General features: G+C 43.9%; 1 protein-coding gene across 3 annotated transcripts in view; it reads right to left on the bottom strand.

Moving 5' to 3' along the window:
• Window positions 1-14,359, bottom strand: part of DCBLD1 (discoidin, CUB and LCCL domain containing 1) — a 46,658-nt gene extending 32,299 nt beyond the window's left edge. The window contains exon 1 of one of the 3 annotated variants that reach the window (XM_052681477.1): window positions 14,002-14,359. In XM_052681477.1, the coding sequence (XP_052537437.1) occupies window positions 14,002-14,359 (358 nt within the window). The remainder of the gene's footprint in view (window positions 1-14,001) is intronic. The other 2 variants (XM_052681646.1, XM_052681569.1) reach the window with 2 other exon arrangements.
• Window positions 14,360-17,592: the final 3,233 nt, after the last annotated feature.

Below are 17,592 nucleotides of genomic sequence, written 5' to 3'. Positions count from 1 at the left end.
TTGAATGCTGTTGCCTTTTACCACTACAAAATCAAAACTAATTCTAGAGGTGTTAATACAACAGAATCCGGAAAAGCTGGGAATTCATTTTTACACAGAATTTCGCTTTTGGAGATGTTTTGGTTAAGTCATTTTGATCTGGCTGTTTTAATTACTACCTGAGTTTTCTTTCACAAACACTCAAAAGAACAAGCTTCAGATTTGATAAGATTGTTGACATGTGAAAAGCTAGAAAAGACTTATTGATAAAAATGGGTACCATTCTGGCAGCTGGGGTGAAGGTGGCATGCTATGCAAAGGTAAGATCCAACATATCAAATGCCTTGCAACTATATAATTATACTGCCATTTCATGAATCTTACTCAACTGCTTATTCACAGGCAACAGCATTTATTTTGAAGCATTATCATTACTTCTGGCTTTGTTGCCTATTTAATTCTGTCAAGGGTTCATGCTCAGAAAAGAGGTTAATAAGAGACCTTATATATTATCGAATCTAAAATCATATCACCAAGAAACACACTAAAAATGGTTTCTCGGATCTCTCTGTTGACATATTTTTAAAAATACCTGTTGTTAAAGGTTGTTTTCCTAGCTCCTTTGATTTTAAGATACATAGGAAAATGCTAACAACAAAAGGCAAATCGGTCCCTTGAGAAAAATCACCCTTTAAATGGAAACTTTTCTCAGCAGAATTAAAGTATAAGGAGAGATACAGTACATATGATGTCAGCTTTCTTGACCAAGGGAGGTGCAAATATTGTGAAATCAGACTGCTTCCAGCAGGATATGGGACAATCTGAGGTGTGTGTAGTAAAAAAGCTATCTACGGTCCTTATTTAATGCTTGTGTTTCTACCAGTAAGCATTTATTTTAGTTGAACTGCTGAAAACCAAGTGACTGCAGTCTGGAGTTTGATTTGCAACTTGTCCTCATTGGAGAGCAAAAAGGGAAAATGAAGGGAAAAGTTACACAGCCACAACAAGACATCATGGGGATGAGCTCCTTAAAACCGAAAGTCCAGTGTTTGCCTGGCTTTCATCTCAGTGGGTTTGTTCTGGCCTGTGCCACCTCAGTAAAACCTCAAGGATTCTGAGTGGTACAACTCTTCTCACAGTGCTGAAAAGACGTCGTTATCACAGTGAGATGCTGACAGCCGTACAGGTCACAGAGCACATTGCTGCAGAAAGTGTACAAGGAAAACTGCAGACACCTCAGCCCGCTGTCCTCCTCTTTGCAGGTTATACAAGGTCTTGTCCCCAGAGAAACTCCTTTTTTAAAAATCTTTGAGGCAGCACTGAAATGTAATAAGACCAGAACATCTTTAGAACTAAGAGAGCGTAAGTGCTATTTTCCAGCTTTTCATTTGTGTAATGTGGGAAGGGCAATCATTCAGGCACTATAGCTGATGAGAGGAAAGCACAGCATTATCCTGAACCTGCGAAGTCCCCCAGTGCCCCTGCTCTGCCTGTCTGCCTCAAAGGAAAAGGTCAGGGCAAAAGTGCATCTGTAGCAGGAGCTGAAGCAATGCCCCAAGTCAAGCCAAGCCCCAGTAACCACAGCTTCTAACTCCAGTGCTACATTTTGACTTTCTCAGCTGGATTACCAGAGCAAAGAAAAATGCTTGAAATATGCTTGAAAATGCACACTAGGGAAGGAGTCTGAAGTCACAGAAGGAAGGCAGAATAAAACTCTGGTTCAGATAATTCATTCGAAGACATTTAATGACTACATTTAGAAAAAAAAAATATAATTGTAACACTGTTTATCAAAGGCTCAGAAATTGAGGAAATGGAAAGGAATTGAAAATATATCCTTTCTTCATCTTTTCAAATAAAAAAATGTGAACAAGTCTATTATTAGTTTAGGTTTTATTGTTATTTTCTACATTAAATTTTGTTTTTCCGTAGAAATGCATTGACAAAACCACGAATACATTGAGTCTTACATGGTTTAAATTCCTCTCATCACATTCTTCTTTCCTATAGGCACAGCTCTTGTGAATGGAAATAGGTGCATTTAACCAGTCAATTCAATGCAGGGTTTCTTCTAACTCTAAGTTTTCATTTAGCATTGCTTTTAGGAGCTGCTTTCTAGCACCCTATTGGGAAGCAGTTAATGGCCTTGCCACAGACATCCCAGTTTCATGGCTTCCCACTGGACTGAAGCTAAGCAAAATATTTAAGCAGAAGGTGTTCACCAGCCAGAAGACCAAAACACACTTAGATTTCATAAAATCTCCCCTCAGCACCAGCAGTTACTAAAAGCACATCAAATATGCTTTAGAAACTGCATTTGAATGAAGAGCAAGACTGCAACCCCTGCACTGGCGGCCACTGGACTACACTCAGGTTGCATGGGAGATCACACAACACTGGAAATGAAATTGTTTACCACAAAGATAAAAATAGTTTCCTGTGGGAGAGGGTGGAAATATCTGGACTCAACCATAACCAGCTCCTTTTGCTGCAGAAGCTGAGCTCCCTGCTTGCCCCTTGTCTTTGCTGAGGGTGATGCATATGTCCAGCCTGGGTCTCATCAGAGGACATCATGGACCACGCTATTGCCCCTGTGGAAAGGGCAAGGGCATGTACTGGTGTCACTGGATGCCTGTATGGTTAATTTGTGCAGGTCAAAGTAAAGGAAGTATCCGCAGGCAGCCATGTCTGGACTTGGCCTGGCCACACTGGCTGGCACATGGAGGAATGTAAGTGATAAAAACTGCGCCCACAAATAAGCACATGAGCTGCCCACAGGAATATCCCTGCACACACATACTGTGGCTCGGAAGGGGACAGCTTTCAAGAAACAGCAGTGGTCTCAGAAGCAGCAGAGTTGAATCTCTCTGGAAATAGCTCCAGTTCCTCACAGTGCCCTCCTGCCATCCAGTACTACCTGGGTGGCTACCTCATTGCTCCTGCCTCCTCCCACAGCCAGCTCACAGGCTGAACCCCAGGCTTGCACCCCTGGGCTTGCCCACCCCTGCTATACAGCAGTGCTCTGCCCTTGGGGTAGAGGCTGTTCTCACGTAACTGCTACAGAATCCCTCACGTACTGCAGCTTTTATGAACAATGTTTATATTGCCAACTACAAAACGGTTACAAGGCACGATATCAAAGTGTGCTTTCAAAAGCTCTGCTACAATATCCTGGCAGAAAGCAGCTGCCTTTTTCATCCTTCTGACTCACGTTCACTAAGCAATTAATATCAGGCTTGGCCTCACTCCAGTGCTAAATATGTGTTATACCCAAACATGCTCGGGCACACAGCCGCACACTCCACTATCCTCTGGGTGCGAGCATTTCTCAGCTGGTTACCAGCCCCTACTGCCACTCAGCCACGGCTGCCCTCCCAAACCAAGAAGCCCCCCCAGTGCCGTATTTCCCTCTCTGTCCCATTTTCCTGTCTGGATGCCAGCCTGCCTGCACGCAGGTAACTGGGACAAGGTGACTACTATCCCCCAATATTTTTCTGCCCACACAGAGGCCTGAGAAGAGAGCTGCCAGCCTGCTCTCCTCCTGCCACCGAGAACACAGAGCTCATCTGCCAGATTCTATATTCTGGATTCAGCCAGAAGTCAGTGTTTTCTGAAGAGCTACAGCTACAGGAAGATGTGGACAAAGCAAAGAAAATGCCAGTGGATTGAGCAAAAAGTTTTGCTGATAATCCCCAGCGAAAGCATGAATTCATCTCATCATCCATGTCTTTGCCCCAAAGTAGTAAACTCCAGCTCAAAGACACAGTAATAACTGTTGCAAAAAGGCTCTGCACCCATTTCTGAAAGAGTTAAGCATAAAAGCAGATGAGTACCGAAAAAAGAAATCAGACTTTTCCAATCAGACCTGTGCCTTCCTTGATCACATGGGATAGGACAAAAGACCTGGGAAAACCAAGATGTTTTTTCCAGGCTCCATCCAAATCTATGTTGCAATCTGACAACTCTAAATTTAGGTCTTCATACAGTTTCTACTACCTTTGTCACCAACAGAAGAATGCATGCTGCACACTAAGTGGGTTTGTGCTCCCACTGCTTTGTGAGTGATTCAAACTCAGCGTTCAGAGGCTCACCTCTAATCTGTCTACCAGCCAACCTCATCAGGAGCACGTGGTCTTTGCTGCAGCACTGTCATGAAAGAAAGAAGTCACCAGGTGACCAGGACCTAAAACCGTCACTTTTCCAGAGCATGACCAAATCTCAGACCTCTCTGCTTTTCTGGCAATGGCCTCAAGTAGCTAATAAAAATGAAGGGCGGTGTCAAACCAGTCCTCCACCTCCTGGTGGTGTTGGTGCCCAGATGCTATTCACATTAGCTGAGCAGCTGGCCAGGCCGTTTATATAAGGAAGTATATAAACCCACAGCAGTGTTTCTCAGAAGTCCAGCTTTAGATTCTTTACAGCATTTTGTGGATGCAAGTCTACAATCCAAAATACAAAAAAATGATTGCAATCTTTCTGAATTAATATTAATACACTTGCAAGGAAACAAGTACCCCACTTATGCCCTACTGCAAGTGAAAAGATAAATAATGATGATGTAAACTCTTTTCTTTGAATTGAACTCTCATTTGTTTGACTCCATAGGGTCCCCAGGAAACATTTTAATGCCTGCACTGCAGCTGTCCCCCACAACACCTAATTTGCTGCCAAAGCCAAACATGCAGGAGGTGGGGAGTGCTGGGAGGGGGCAGAGGGTAAGAAGGGAAGGTAGAGCAATGAAAGAAACAAAGAGACATTGTAGAGTGCTGATTTCGTAGCCCAAATTATTTATTTATCAACTTCAAAGGAATGCGAAAGCAGTAGGAGACCAAACAATGTGTTTTTTTCCCTCTTCCTCATAGACATTATTTACTGTAATGTCTCTCTTAAAGTAGCAGTGAGAATGCAGCAGATGATCTCAAACTGGTTCCACAGAGATTTCTATAAATCACAGAGTCTTACCCCATGCTCAGCTGTGACCACCTCCACAGCCATTTGGCATGGCTGGGGGTTGGCTTTCCCCAGGGCTTGCAACAGCCTCTAGGGATGTCCTGCCTTGAGCATGTATAGGAAGTCACTGTGGTAACCAGTATAGTTTCCACCATCAAGTATATATACTTAAAAAACCAAAAAACTAACACACACAATCCTTTTTATGTTCCTTATCTAGCAAAGTAGCTTCCAATCACATTACCATTTTTCAAAATCAAAGAGGTTTTCAGCAGTACTTAAGAGATGCATATATATGGCAGCAGCTAGGGAAATCCTTATAACCACACTGACCTCCAAGGCAGTTACTCCACTGGACTTCCACAAACAACCCTGGAAGCCTCTACTGCACTTTTGCAGAAGTTTGCAAAGACAAAAATCTCATAGGATTCTATATTCATTTATTTAAATGCTAAAATGTGAAAAAGAAAGCAGAAATCTCCCATTGAGCAATTTCTTCCACCAACAGAAATCCATGTTTCACTGAAGAATCAACTTTACTCTCTGCGTTCAGGCCTATAAACTTAAAAAGGAGTAGAATAAATCTCTACTAAAGTAACATAAACACGAACCAGAACATCACACAGAAACTCTTCCGGTTTCTCTGTGTCTATACAGATTTGATTAGTTTTGCCACTCCATCATTTAACCTTCCAGAGACCAACCATCTCCTCTGTATATGTATCTTAGGGACTGGTGTCATGATGAAGCCTAGCAACACTTGAGTACATCAGTATGAGAACGAGTGACAAGACCATTCAGATTGCCATAGAAATCACAGAGCCAGAAAGAGAACAGCAGGTACAGTCTTGGTAGTCCCTTTCCTCTGAATTATTTATGAGGGCACAGAATTAAGAGGTTGCTGAATTCTGGAAAGAACAAGATCCTGCAACGTCTAAGGGGCAAGCTTTATACAAGACTTTAAATAGCATCACATAGTTCTCTCACTTTGCTTCTGTTAAATATCAGAAGTAGTAGCAAACTAAGTTTATCTTTTCATGATAGCTATCTGGTTTCATCACAATCTGTGAAAGACAGGCAGTACTGGAGTAGATGTCAAAAATAAGCAGGCTTGAGGCACTGCTTCCAGGACTTAGGCAGAATATCCAAATGTAGTCCTACAGAGAAGCGAGCTTCAGCACTGGAATTTGCTTTTCAGCATTCTAAATACAGCAATCTTGAGGCTGTGGGTGTGAGAAAACTTCTCTATGCCTTTCTAACTGCTACAACAATAAAGAATTTACTTATTTATTTATTCACTGTGTAGCTGCATTTAATATTTATCAATGCCATTCTTTTACAATGTGACATATTGCTGTGACTTGTCACCTCAACATTTATTAGCCTGCATGGCTTTGAGAACAGATGTGAGAATGGATTTAGAAATATATGGACGTTCCAGAGGAACTGTAAGTATAATGCCCCCATTCTGCAAAAATGGAGGTTGAATTTGTTTTTCCTCATCAGATATCTGCCTCCTTTCAAATCCACATCAAGGTGTACATCCTCCATAGCAGAGGTGTTGAGAAAGTGCTGTGAATGCACAAGCACTTGGTTTGCTGGCTGTAGCTGCACCCTAGGGGAGAACCCTGGAGGGCAGTTAGTAAGGGGAAGGGGGTCATGCTACTGGGAAGACCTTGGTGGAGCTCCAGTGCCATAAAGGTGATGGTGGAAGTGTCCTGTCCAGAACATCTCAGCAATGTGAAATAGAACCTCATGGGCTTGATGGTTCATTCTTCTATTAGGGCACCTCCAACAGTTCCCCTTATTTGGGACAAACATGTAGTGGCATTTCTATCAAGAGCTTTTCAGGCGAAGTAGGAAATGCTAATCTTAACTGAGAGACATATCATATATATGCAAATTGCTTGCTCTACTTTTTCCATCTGCTTTTTTTTTTTCTTCTTTTTTCCCTCCTCCCCCCCCAGGTTCTCTCTTCGCTATGCTTTACTGGAGATTAACTTACAGTATTTTGCACTGAACCAGCACTGTGTGGGAAACATATGCTGCAAGCTCAGGGCCAAACTCGATTACTAGGTGGCACAAGAATAGGAATATTCACAGCCATGGAAAGGATTGGCAAACCCACAGGGACAGGAAATTTGGAGACTTAAGTTTAAGGAGAGGCTGAAGCAGTTCCTGTTAAGGTAGCAGGTGGGAAGGCAAGATTTCTAAACTGCTTTAATTTGGGAAATGTCTGAACACAATAGGATGAACCCCCTTGCCTTGTGTTTTTACCATGTAATTCCCTCGTTAGTGTGATACAAGCCAGGAAAGACTGTCAATTACCAACAGTTAAGGCTGGTCTCTTTTCTTGAAATCAAATCTGTCCTGCCTTACTAGCAAGTCACACATTTGCTTTCTTTTTTTTTTTTCTTTTCTTCCCTGTATGACTGGATTGAGTATGTGATTTGTTCCGAGATGTAACTGAATGGACAACAGAAATCAACCTTTTCATTGAAGCAAATTACGCAAGCCCTACATTATCCATAAGTTAAATATTTCATGAGAAAATTGTTTTCCAAAGGAAACACTAATTATCATTAATTCACAGGACTCAATTTTCTGTTCTGCTTTTTGACTCAGCCAACCTAACTTGTAGGAAACCAGCACTTTCTATCATAAATACTGCAGTCTTAGCAACAAGCAGTTCTCCATGCTTCCAATAGTAATGGAAGTAAAAATGAACTGAACTAAGAGACACCCATGCAGTCAAAGATGCACACCACCAGGCTTCTAATCTGGAGCACTGAAGGTAAAAAAAAAAAAAGCCTTCAGTATTCCCACACCATCAGACTGCCTGGTACACATTACCACAGCACTGACCAGAGAGATACACACACAGACTCAGAAAAACATGAAATATTATGGTTTATTGTGGCTACACCTAGCTAGTGGGAGAGATATTTCAAATTAAAAACTAAAAATGTAATCAGCCACAATTTAACTTAAGGACTACATGATTGGTTGTGATGCTGAGTATGAACCACAGCATTGTTTCTACCTCTTTCATATCTTCTGTGATATGATATTGCGAGTCTGTGTAAAATGTATTTGCAAATAGAAGTGAAAAGCAATGCATAAATACCACCCCATGTACACTACTTATACTGCAATCCCACATTTTCCCTTTATTTTACTGGGTTTTTTATTAGTAGCAATCTTGTTCTCATGTTTTGAAACAGGGTATGGTAGAAAGGTCTGCATAGTTTTTCACTAATCTTAAGAGAGTGAATTCTTCAGCACAGCTGTTCAGCTACTAATTTATTTTGATAAAATATAATTCTACTTTCTACCTAGAGAATGCAAAGACTGAATTTCTCCTGAAAACCAGGAGATTTACTTTCAAAGCACAAGCATTAGCACTTCTTGAAAAATCAGTATGTTCTCAGATACATGTTTAACTAAGCTTCTTCCACCTGTGATAAAATGCTAATTGATCAGCAAGTGCTGACTACTCACCCAGGCTGGAAGACATTATTACCACCCAGGTTTTCATTGCATGTGACACAACACTTTGCATTACAGCTTATCTGCTGAAATTCTGTTTTAAAGCCTTCAGCAGGAGCATAAAGCCTTTGTCTCCCAAGCATTTCAACTGCAATTTCCCCTTCCCTGACACAGGAAGCCTAGTATGAAATAAAACCCTGGCTTCGGGAACAAGCTGAGATGGCAAGGAGGGCAATGACTTGGTGTTAGACATGGACCTTGCTGCCAAGTCCTCCCAGTGGAGGAGAACTCTCAGAATCTTTGAATATACATCACAGGTTAAAATACATTTTCCCATAGTTGGAGGATACAGTGGACTTATTTACATTCCAAGCTTTTGCACAGGAAGCATAGCTGACTGTTAAGTGAAAGCAATCCACCAACACAGAAAGGGAATGCACCAGAGTAAAATAGATTTAAGCTTTTTCAAGGAGAGGTGGCACATCCCTACTCTGCATAGCTACCCCAGCTGCAACAACAAGGCTCAGCTGTATAACAAAGCTATTCTGTTTGGAGACGTGAAGAAGCCCACCTATATTTCCAGTGTTTCTAGGCTTCTCCTCATGGCACTGTGAAGAAAAGGGTTGTTTGATTTCTCACAAGACACACAGGCCTTTGTATGGCAAGAGGGATTGCATCCAGAATTTCCCACGTGTTTTTGTAATATGAAATAAAACAAACAAGCACAATTTTAATTCAGTAGACATGAACATCTGGAAGATGACATCAACATAACTTCAGCTTTAATGTCAAAGTGTTAGACTGAAATCCAATACTGTTGAACATTTGTGGTGGGAGCACCAGAAACTTGAACATCGCAGATCAAAGCTGTGATGGAAACAAAGTCTCTGCAGCAGCCCAGGGAAGAAACAATGGTTTGGAGCTCTTCTAAATGTGGGGTAGAGGAATAACACAACAAACCTGTAACTGCACGATGAAATCACTGCAACCGTAGTAGCAGCCTGAGCCCAAACACAACAGGAAATACAAAAACAAAGCTCCTGCTTATGGAGCATGCCATGGATCTGTGTTTCTTCCCTTGCCCTGCTCTGCCTTCTTCATTTTTTCTCCTGTCATTCTTCAGGTTCGAAAACACCTTTACCAGAGCCCCATGGAGACAAGCAAAGAGAGGATGGGCTGAATATAATTGTCTGTTCCCTTCTACACTGAAAGAGAGCCTGGGCTGCACTGGCAGCAACCACGGCCCAATAGGGAAATGGAAATAATGAGCAAGGACACTGAGGCTGGAAATGCTGCTCAGGGAGAAAGCCCCATCATCACCAAACTGAGCCTCCACTTCTTGGAGGGGAACTCCTGAGAGACACGTCCTGGTTCTGCCCAAAGAACTGATGGGCAGAGAGGGAACAGAGGACCAAAATATTTCTTTCGTATAATGCTCTTAGCCCCTAGGCTTAACTAGACAGTGTAAAAATATCCATAACTAGCAGCAGTCTCCCTACATCCAGCCAACTTCAGAAACACAGCTTCAGCTCTCACAGACAAAATGAAATTTAATTAGTTCATAATTTATTCTGAAAGCAAAACCAGAGATACCTATATACTCCTAAAACTAGTCAAGCTGCTGTTTTCGTTTTTATCATTTATTTAACTTCACCAGTATATTGTCCCAGTTTAGAGTTCCCTAATCACTGTGGTAATGCTAATTAAACCTCCTGGGGAAGCTGTGTGGTTATTCCTATGTACTGATGTTCATTTTTATTAATTTTTTTATTATTATTTTTATTTATTTATTTTTTTTACTGCATGTAGTTGGGAGACAAGACCATTCCACCAAATCCAGTCAAAAGGATTTTATTTTGATTCTATCTGGCTTGTTTTATTCTTAACAGATGGTGAAAACCCATGTGTTGATGAGCACATGCCACAGGAGCGCGCCTCGGATATGGTACAGCCAGCCCCACACCTCGGCTCTGTCTGTGCCGAGGAGCTCAGCACACACCATTGCTTAGGATCACACTTCTCTGCACAGTGGGATATCTCAGATGGGCCTTCCATGCTGTAGCACTTCTGGTATAGAAAACAGCTTTGAGAGGGCATTTTAGGTATTTCTATGCGTAATCCAATAGGGTGACAAGGCCTGGACAAATATAAGTGAATGTATTTTTACATAAGCTAATGAACAAATAATTTGTATGAAATACTATTCACATTACATGAATGTGCAGATAACTCAAGAAAGAGCTTTTCCAAGGCATCTTTTTCTCCCTCCTTTGTCAGTGAGGCTCCCAGCGGCCTCCCTGTCACTGATTTCATTTGAAATACATCCTCTGCTAACCTAAAGAGAAGTACATATAAAGGGCTTAGAGCTATTTATAGCAAAGTCTGTGCAACTGAAAACATGGCAGTTCTCATGTGGTGGGTATACACTGTGCTTATCAAGTGCAACTGGAAAACTGTTGCCTCTGTCTTTAACAATTCCAGTCAGCACTCACAACACAACGCTAAAGGAGCCAAGGAAGGAAGCAGACATAAGGACAAAATGCAAACAAACTGAAAAAACTACCAATTGGTTATATTCAGAAACTGTGGAGGATGTGGAGTGTGCGTGCAAGATTCATCTCTATCTGCATTGCAAACTGCTGGGAATGGGTACACAGGCTGGATTAGCATTATCGCACCGATATTCCCCAGTATGTGTTCTGTGCAAGCCCCTGAGAACACGCGCTTTCTCTCATAATTACTGCATATGCTGTTATCACACGAAACAACAGCCTTGCCCCAAAATGTTTAAGGGTCTACTGCTCATAAATTCTTCCTACTTAAGAGAAAAATCTGGGCGTTGGGTGCAACTGTCAGCAGACCCAGATATAACGCAGGCAAAGTTCACATTTGGATGCTGATCTGCAAATCTAATTTGTTTCTCTGCTGTGCTTCATTTGAAGTGAAAAGAAAATGAGTTATAGCGAGAGTGACAAATTCAGTCTGGTACTTAATAGGGTGAAATCCCCATTCCTCACATTTCTTTGTACAAACAACCAACACACAGACTGAAGTCCTACTGGCCAGAATCTGGTTTAAGAAAAGCAATGGAAGATTACTCGAAACCCTGAAGAAGAAAGACTCAGATTCTACTCTGATTTAGACATCCACTGTCCAAAATTACATTGCTCAGTGTCCTGCTCAGTGAGACTAGAAGAAGAACTGGAGAATAGTGAGAAGCAAAGGTAATGTGTTCAGGTCTGCCTTGGCCGTGACCTGCTGGAAAGACACCTTGGGAAAGACCATCAGGACAGGCAAGGCTGTATGAGGCTGGGCAGGTGGAGGACGAGGGCTACGCTTCAGCGGTCAGCCCAGAACTGGCCACTGAAATTACAAGAGGAGCTAAGCATAGAGCAGAATGAAAAGGTTCTTCTTTTCCTTTTAATATACATCTCCAAGTTATTTATCACTCAGAGCGCAGTCACAGATGTAGTATTTGTCCCTAGGAGAGGCCACTAAGCTTATGATATGTTTTGATTTAAATCAGTTCCCCAACTACTCAGACTTCCTTGTCATCATTCAGTGAGCGACAAAATGCCATGTTTCATAGATGTCCTCAGACAACATGTCCTCAACAGACTTACAAGAGCTGCTACCCAGGCTCTGCACAGTCACCTCAATACAAGCTGTGCTATGACTCAATAAATAGCACAGTGGAAAGATGACCTTTCTCTGATTTGATAGACGATACAATGGCAGCCTCATCCTTGTTCTGTAGCATCCCTTGAGATAGACTGAAAATGAAGGCAAGCTGGTTGTGAGAACAGCAGAGTGCACAGCCAGCCAGCTCATAACACAGAAAGCCACGCTTTTTTTTTTTTTTTTTTTTTTAAAGAGTATTTTTAAATCATTTAAACCTGTCCATCTTCCTGTGAGCCAGCTGGTGGGACCTACCAGTGGTGACAAGACTCAGAATTAGCTGCAGCTTGAGCCCAATTCACTCCATCACTTCTCATTCCATCACAACTTTTAAGTCAAGAAGCTCGTGTGACAGGAAGTTTGTATCTACTTATCCTTATCTTCTTTCTCCACCGGTGTTCCTGCAGGACACTTAGCTCTGAATTTATGGGACAATATCAATAAACAAACAAATAGAATAACCGCCCCCTGGGGAGGAAGGGAAGAGATTTCAATCAAGTATTTCCCTTTCTAAATGGCTGACTTTCCTGTGAATTTGAGTTTGTCTCAAAGACAAGCAAGGAAAATATATTATTTCTTCTTGCCTCTATGCTGTTTGCTTGATGGAAGAATGTAAGCACAATGTAAGTGCCATTAGCACTCAGTTTTGGAATACAGACAAGGAATTAGAGTCATGTTTAATTAAAACTTAGCACCACTGCGTGCATTGAAACACACAGAAATCCCTGCAAAAGTCACTGCTTCCATCAACTTTGTGAGACCGTGACAGCAAAACATTGGTGACAAAAAGTGACAAAATAAATAAACAACGATGGAAAGAGGGGATTTGAAAGTAATAACGTTTTATCTTTTCCATGGAGCACATCAAGTTGGAGTCTCAAAATTAGGAAAAACGGAGGAGAGAGAAAAGCAAAGTTTCAAGAAAAAGGAAAGAAAAGCTCTTGAATTAAGCTGCTAAGAAAGGCCATACCAAATCTCATACACAATTCTTAGCAAATCTTCCCCACAATGAGACCCATACCACAAATTTCCATTACTATGATGTTATTAAAAAAATGACTACAAACCTGCCAAAGTACTTCTGCCTGGCTATGACACTAACCCACAGCATTAGGGTTGGGAACTTGCAGCTCAGCAGGAACATGGATATGGGGACTATCCATTGACCTGAAAGGCACTTCAAGACCACCACAGTGCCCAGCTTCCAGCACTATATTAGCAAAAGCTGTCAAAAGCGAACACCTTTAGGATGGATGCATTAGGCTGGGCAATTCCACGGCCATAAGATCGCAATTCCTCAGCAGAATTCCTCACACAGAAAGCTTAACAGCGAGATGCATAAAAACACAGGCTAAGCAGCACAGCGCCCATACGCTCTTTTCACCAAACTGCAGAGCCGCGAGATGGCAAGGTCCCCCTAAAACTCCTATGAAACTTCGTTTTTTCGGCCGGAGCGGGCTGCTGCTCTCAGCAGGGCAGCACTGAGCGGCGCTGCAGGTCGCCCCTTCCCAGATGCGGGAAGGGGCGACCGCCCCGGGCAACCCGCGGCCCCACACCGTCGACCGGGGCGGGGCGGAGCGTGGCCGGGGCGGCAGAGGGCGCCCAGGTGTCGGCAGGAGCCGCTTCCAGCCCCGTGCTCACAACTTGCCGGGGACTTTCCTCCGCTCGCGTGACTTCAAATCAACCAAGCGACCCCACCGCCCTAATTAACTAAAGATTAAGAAAGCAGTGAGATACTCTCATCGTAAGGCTGGGTACCGCTGTAATCCCGCAGCTACTCAGACACGCGGATAAACCCGTCGGGGATTAACCAGGTCGGCTCCACGCAGCCCCGGCGCAGCTCGAGCTCCGAGCCGCGGTCACGGGGACTCCCCCAAGCCGCCCGCCCGCTCCGCCCGCACTCACCCATCTTCTCCGCTCGTAGCCAGAGCGGGGCTGAGGCCGCCAACAGCAGCGAGAACAGCAACGAGGGGGCGGCCCGCGCCCCCCCTGCGGGACTCATGGCTCCGGCTCCCGGCGAGACACAACTTCCCCGCTCTCCTCCCGCTCCTTTCTCTTCCTCTCGCTCTCGAATGGGCGGCCCCGGGCCCGGCCCGCCTGCCAGCCCAGGGGGGCGGCCGCCCAACGGCATCCCCCTCCCCGCAGGTGTTGCCGCGGAGGCGGAGAAGGGGCCGCGCTCTGCCCGCCGGGTGCAGCGTTGCCGCCCGCCCGGCCCGGGGGTGGGGAGAGGAAGCGGGAGGACTGGAAGCACCGCCGCTCCCATTGGGCTGCTGCGCCCGGCGCCTCCTCCTCCCGCCACCCCCTCCCGACCCGCCGCTCCCAGCTCAGCTCCGGCAGCGCCGGGTAACGCCGAGCCGGGACCTCGGGGTCGGCGCAGGGGTGTGCGGGGGGAGCCGTGCGCCGAGGGGTGCCAGCGCTCCGAGCGGCTCACCCGGGATTATTCAGGCTGTGCGCCGCGGGTCCGGGGATGCACAGCGCTGGGTGGTCACTGGTGTGGTAAATCAGAGCGCGTGATTAGCTCGTGAGTCCCAGAGACAAGCCGTGGTTATTAGGCGGCGTTTCAGGATGCCCGTCCTTGGGAGTGCTCCACAGACTGCCAGGAATGGGTCAGTACGCATGGAGCGGATCATGGAGAGGAAGGAGCGAGAAAGTAGAACTCAGCAACAGCTTCCAGACTGAATTAAAAACAACGCAGAACTGGTTTAAAAAAAAAAAAATGTTCATAGAAAATACATAGAAAGTGTTCCCCAACAGCAACTGTTGTTTCAGAACCTACAGAGGAAAGAAAGGGCGCAAAATAGAGGTGTTGCAAAATGTATCACTTTTGAAAGAGTTGTGGTTATTGAAAAGCTGTGTAGCAATATGATGGCTGTTCTGTATTCAGCAGGCGGCAGGCAGCCCTGCACGGTTTGGCAGTGGGAATCACCCTGCTTTGCACCAACTGGCTGAGGACTGGAATATATTCCTTTATTATGTGTCCACGTTTTAGTTTCAATTATATTTGATAAAGATCATGGTAAGTATTGGGAAAGAAGTCCTGCAGGCCAATGCCGCAGGACTGCCATATGCCAGATCTGGTGATTTTGTAATTTTACCAGGCACAAACCTCTGCCACCACGTTTGCGAATAACAGCGCTGGTGCTGATCTCTCAGCAGAGCTGGGGGAACTGGAGCAGGCAGGGGAGACCCTTTGAAAGTTAAAGAGACCCACACCCATCGCAGGCCTCCAGAAGGCTCACAGGGTGGTACCAGCTCCTTCCTGGAAGCTGGAGTCCTGCAGCACTCTGTGGAACCAACAGCCAGGGACAATTTGCTTCATGGTTATTTTTATTTCGGCAGTTTCAAGTAAAACAATTGGTCATGTGGGGCTGTAAAATACCTGGGAGAGATGTTTGCTTTCCTTTCATGGCTGCGGAAGGAGATTGCTGTGCTGTGGTGATGCAGACCGTCTGCTCAGTCTTCTCATGGCCCTGAGCTCCATAGGCACATGGTGCCTGCAGCAAGTGGATAAAGTGCTCGGGTGGAAACTCTGCACCTCTGCCAGAAGGTGTTAGAAGCCCTTCCAACTGTCCCTGAGTTTCCTATCAACTTCAGGAGGATAATGAATTATGCAATTATTGAAGAAGCTTCTGTATTATTTATTTTGCTATTAAATTCACATTACTTTATCATGCCCTCTCTCTGTCAGTTCTGAATGTGCTATAGGCAAGGAACTTACTGTCAGCTCCTAAGATTAAATAATCATTAAGATGAATGAAGTGGTCCATAGCTCTCACAGCTATTATTCAAGGACTTGTGTAACTCCCATCACATCACTGAACTGTTGGTTTATGTACACTTTTTCAAATCTTCCTCTGTAAGAAGGAGAACAAAACCCAGCTTTTAAATAAACAGGCTACAGCAAAGCAAACCTGGATGAGGGTTAGAGTCCACCTTCAGCAAAGTTGCTGATGATACAAAGCTAGGAGGAGTGGCTGACACACCAGAAAGCTGGAGAGCTTGACAGAGAGAAACCTGATGAGGTCCAACAATGGCAAGTGTAGAGTCCTACAGGCTATGGAGAAATAACTCCCCATTATTCAGAAAGAAGATAAAAGTGAAGCCAAACTGACCCCTTGTGAGGATGCCACTCAGTGGTGTTTTACAACATGAAAACTCCCTGGCAGATCACTTCTGAGAGCTTAGTGTAGCTCATTTTGGTCATTAACACTGGCTTAATTTGGCAGATTCACTCAGTGGTGTAGGCAGATTACTTATTAGCATGAGCACATGCCTTTCCATTTACTTTTCTGAATCTATGAGTTTTTTGGGTGATTACTGCAAATCATATTAAATGAGTTACCTACACTATATAGTGTAACTCACTCATAGACTGTACAACTTCAGTGTGTGGTCATCTGTAAAGGAGCACCCTCAGATATCCAGCCTCAAGATGGGTCACGTGGGACTTTAAGAGAAAATTGGCTCAAAACATCCAGAAGGTGGCTGGTCAGTATGATAGAGATATGCATAAGTTAAATTCATACACTTTGACAATCCATAGCTTCACATATTTACCTTCTTACCTTTACTTGTTATGTATTGTTAAATACTTGTAGCTAACACACACTGAAAAAGCTACTTCTAAGCACACTTGAGGCATGATCAGACCTCAGGTGTACTCTGGGCTGGAGTGAAGCTGTGATTTGTTTTGGGGGAGAGACCAGAGGAAGAAGGGACACGGAGCGTTTCTGTAAATTTATCTTGCAATCATGGCTCTGTACATGCACTGCCTTTCAAAAGCATCTTGTTTAATACATTTGTTCTAGGGATTAAAAAAAAAAAAAAAGAAGAAAGAACCCTAATTTACGCTGAGAGGTTTAAATTTGAGCTTAGTGGAGCAGCCTTGCTTTTGTACAGCTAACAGAAAGGTTCCTGTTCTTTAGGAACTTGAAGCACTTTCTTTGCTGCCTGTGTAGGCGAATATGGGGGGAGTCACAAAGCATAATGAAGAGGAGAGGACCCGAGGTCACAAATCACAAAGCACAAGAACAGTTCTAGACTTTGAGAGGTATGTTAATCTCATAATTTAGCAGGAAGATGGCTTGCAGATGCAGCAGCCTCCCAGCAGTCTTTGTATAGGGGGCACACATTTTGCATTTGCTTTGGTGTGAGGCACATAATATCATATATATGTAGGATAAAACTGAGAACAAGATATGCTGGGTACTGATCCCTGAGCATCCAGGTGCTGCCTTCTACCAGAAGGGTGCCTGATGGCTGCATGCAAAATCAGAAAAGGAGGCAGACAGAAGCCTGAGATGTGGCTGGATTCAACCACTGTGTGTAACTTATGGGGAGCCTCCCATGTTGAAAATTGTTAGGCTATAGCAAAGTTAGTGCTGCTGCATAGCTATGGCATGGCTTAGGAAGTCCAGCAAATTCCTTGAGGCACAATCGTATTATTCTGATCATATAGAGCACTTAATGGACACAGTATACTGCACGAAGACATTT

This window comes from Tympanuchus pallidicinctus, unplaced genomic scaffold (genome assembly GCF_026119805.1).
Source record: "Tympanuchus pallidicinctus isolate F22 unplaced genomic scaffold, pur_lepc_1.0 scaffold1, whole genome shotgun sequence".
NCBI lineage: Eukaryota > Metazoa > Chordata > Aves > Galliformes > Phasianidae > Tympanuchus > Tympanuchus pallidicinctus.
The sequence above is the reverse complement of the archived record's forward strand: the minus strand, read 5'-3'. Positions and strand labels throughout refer to the sequence as shown.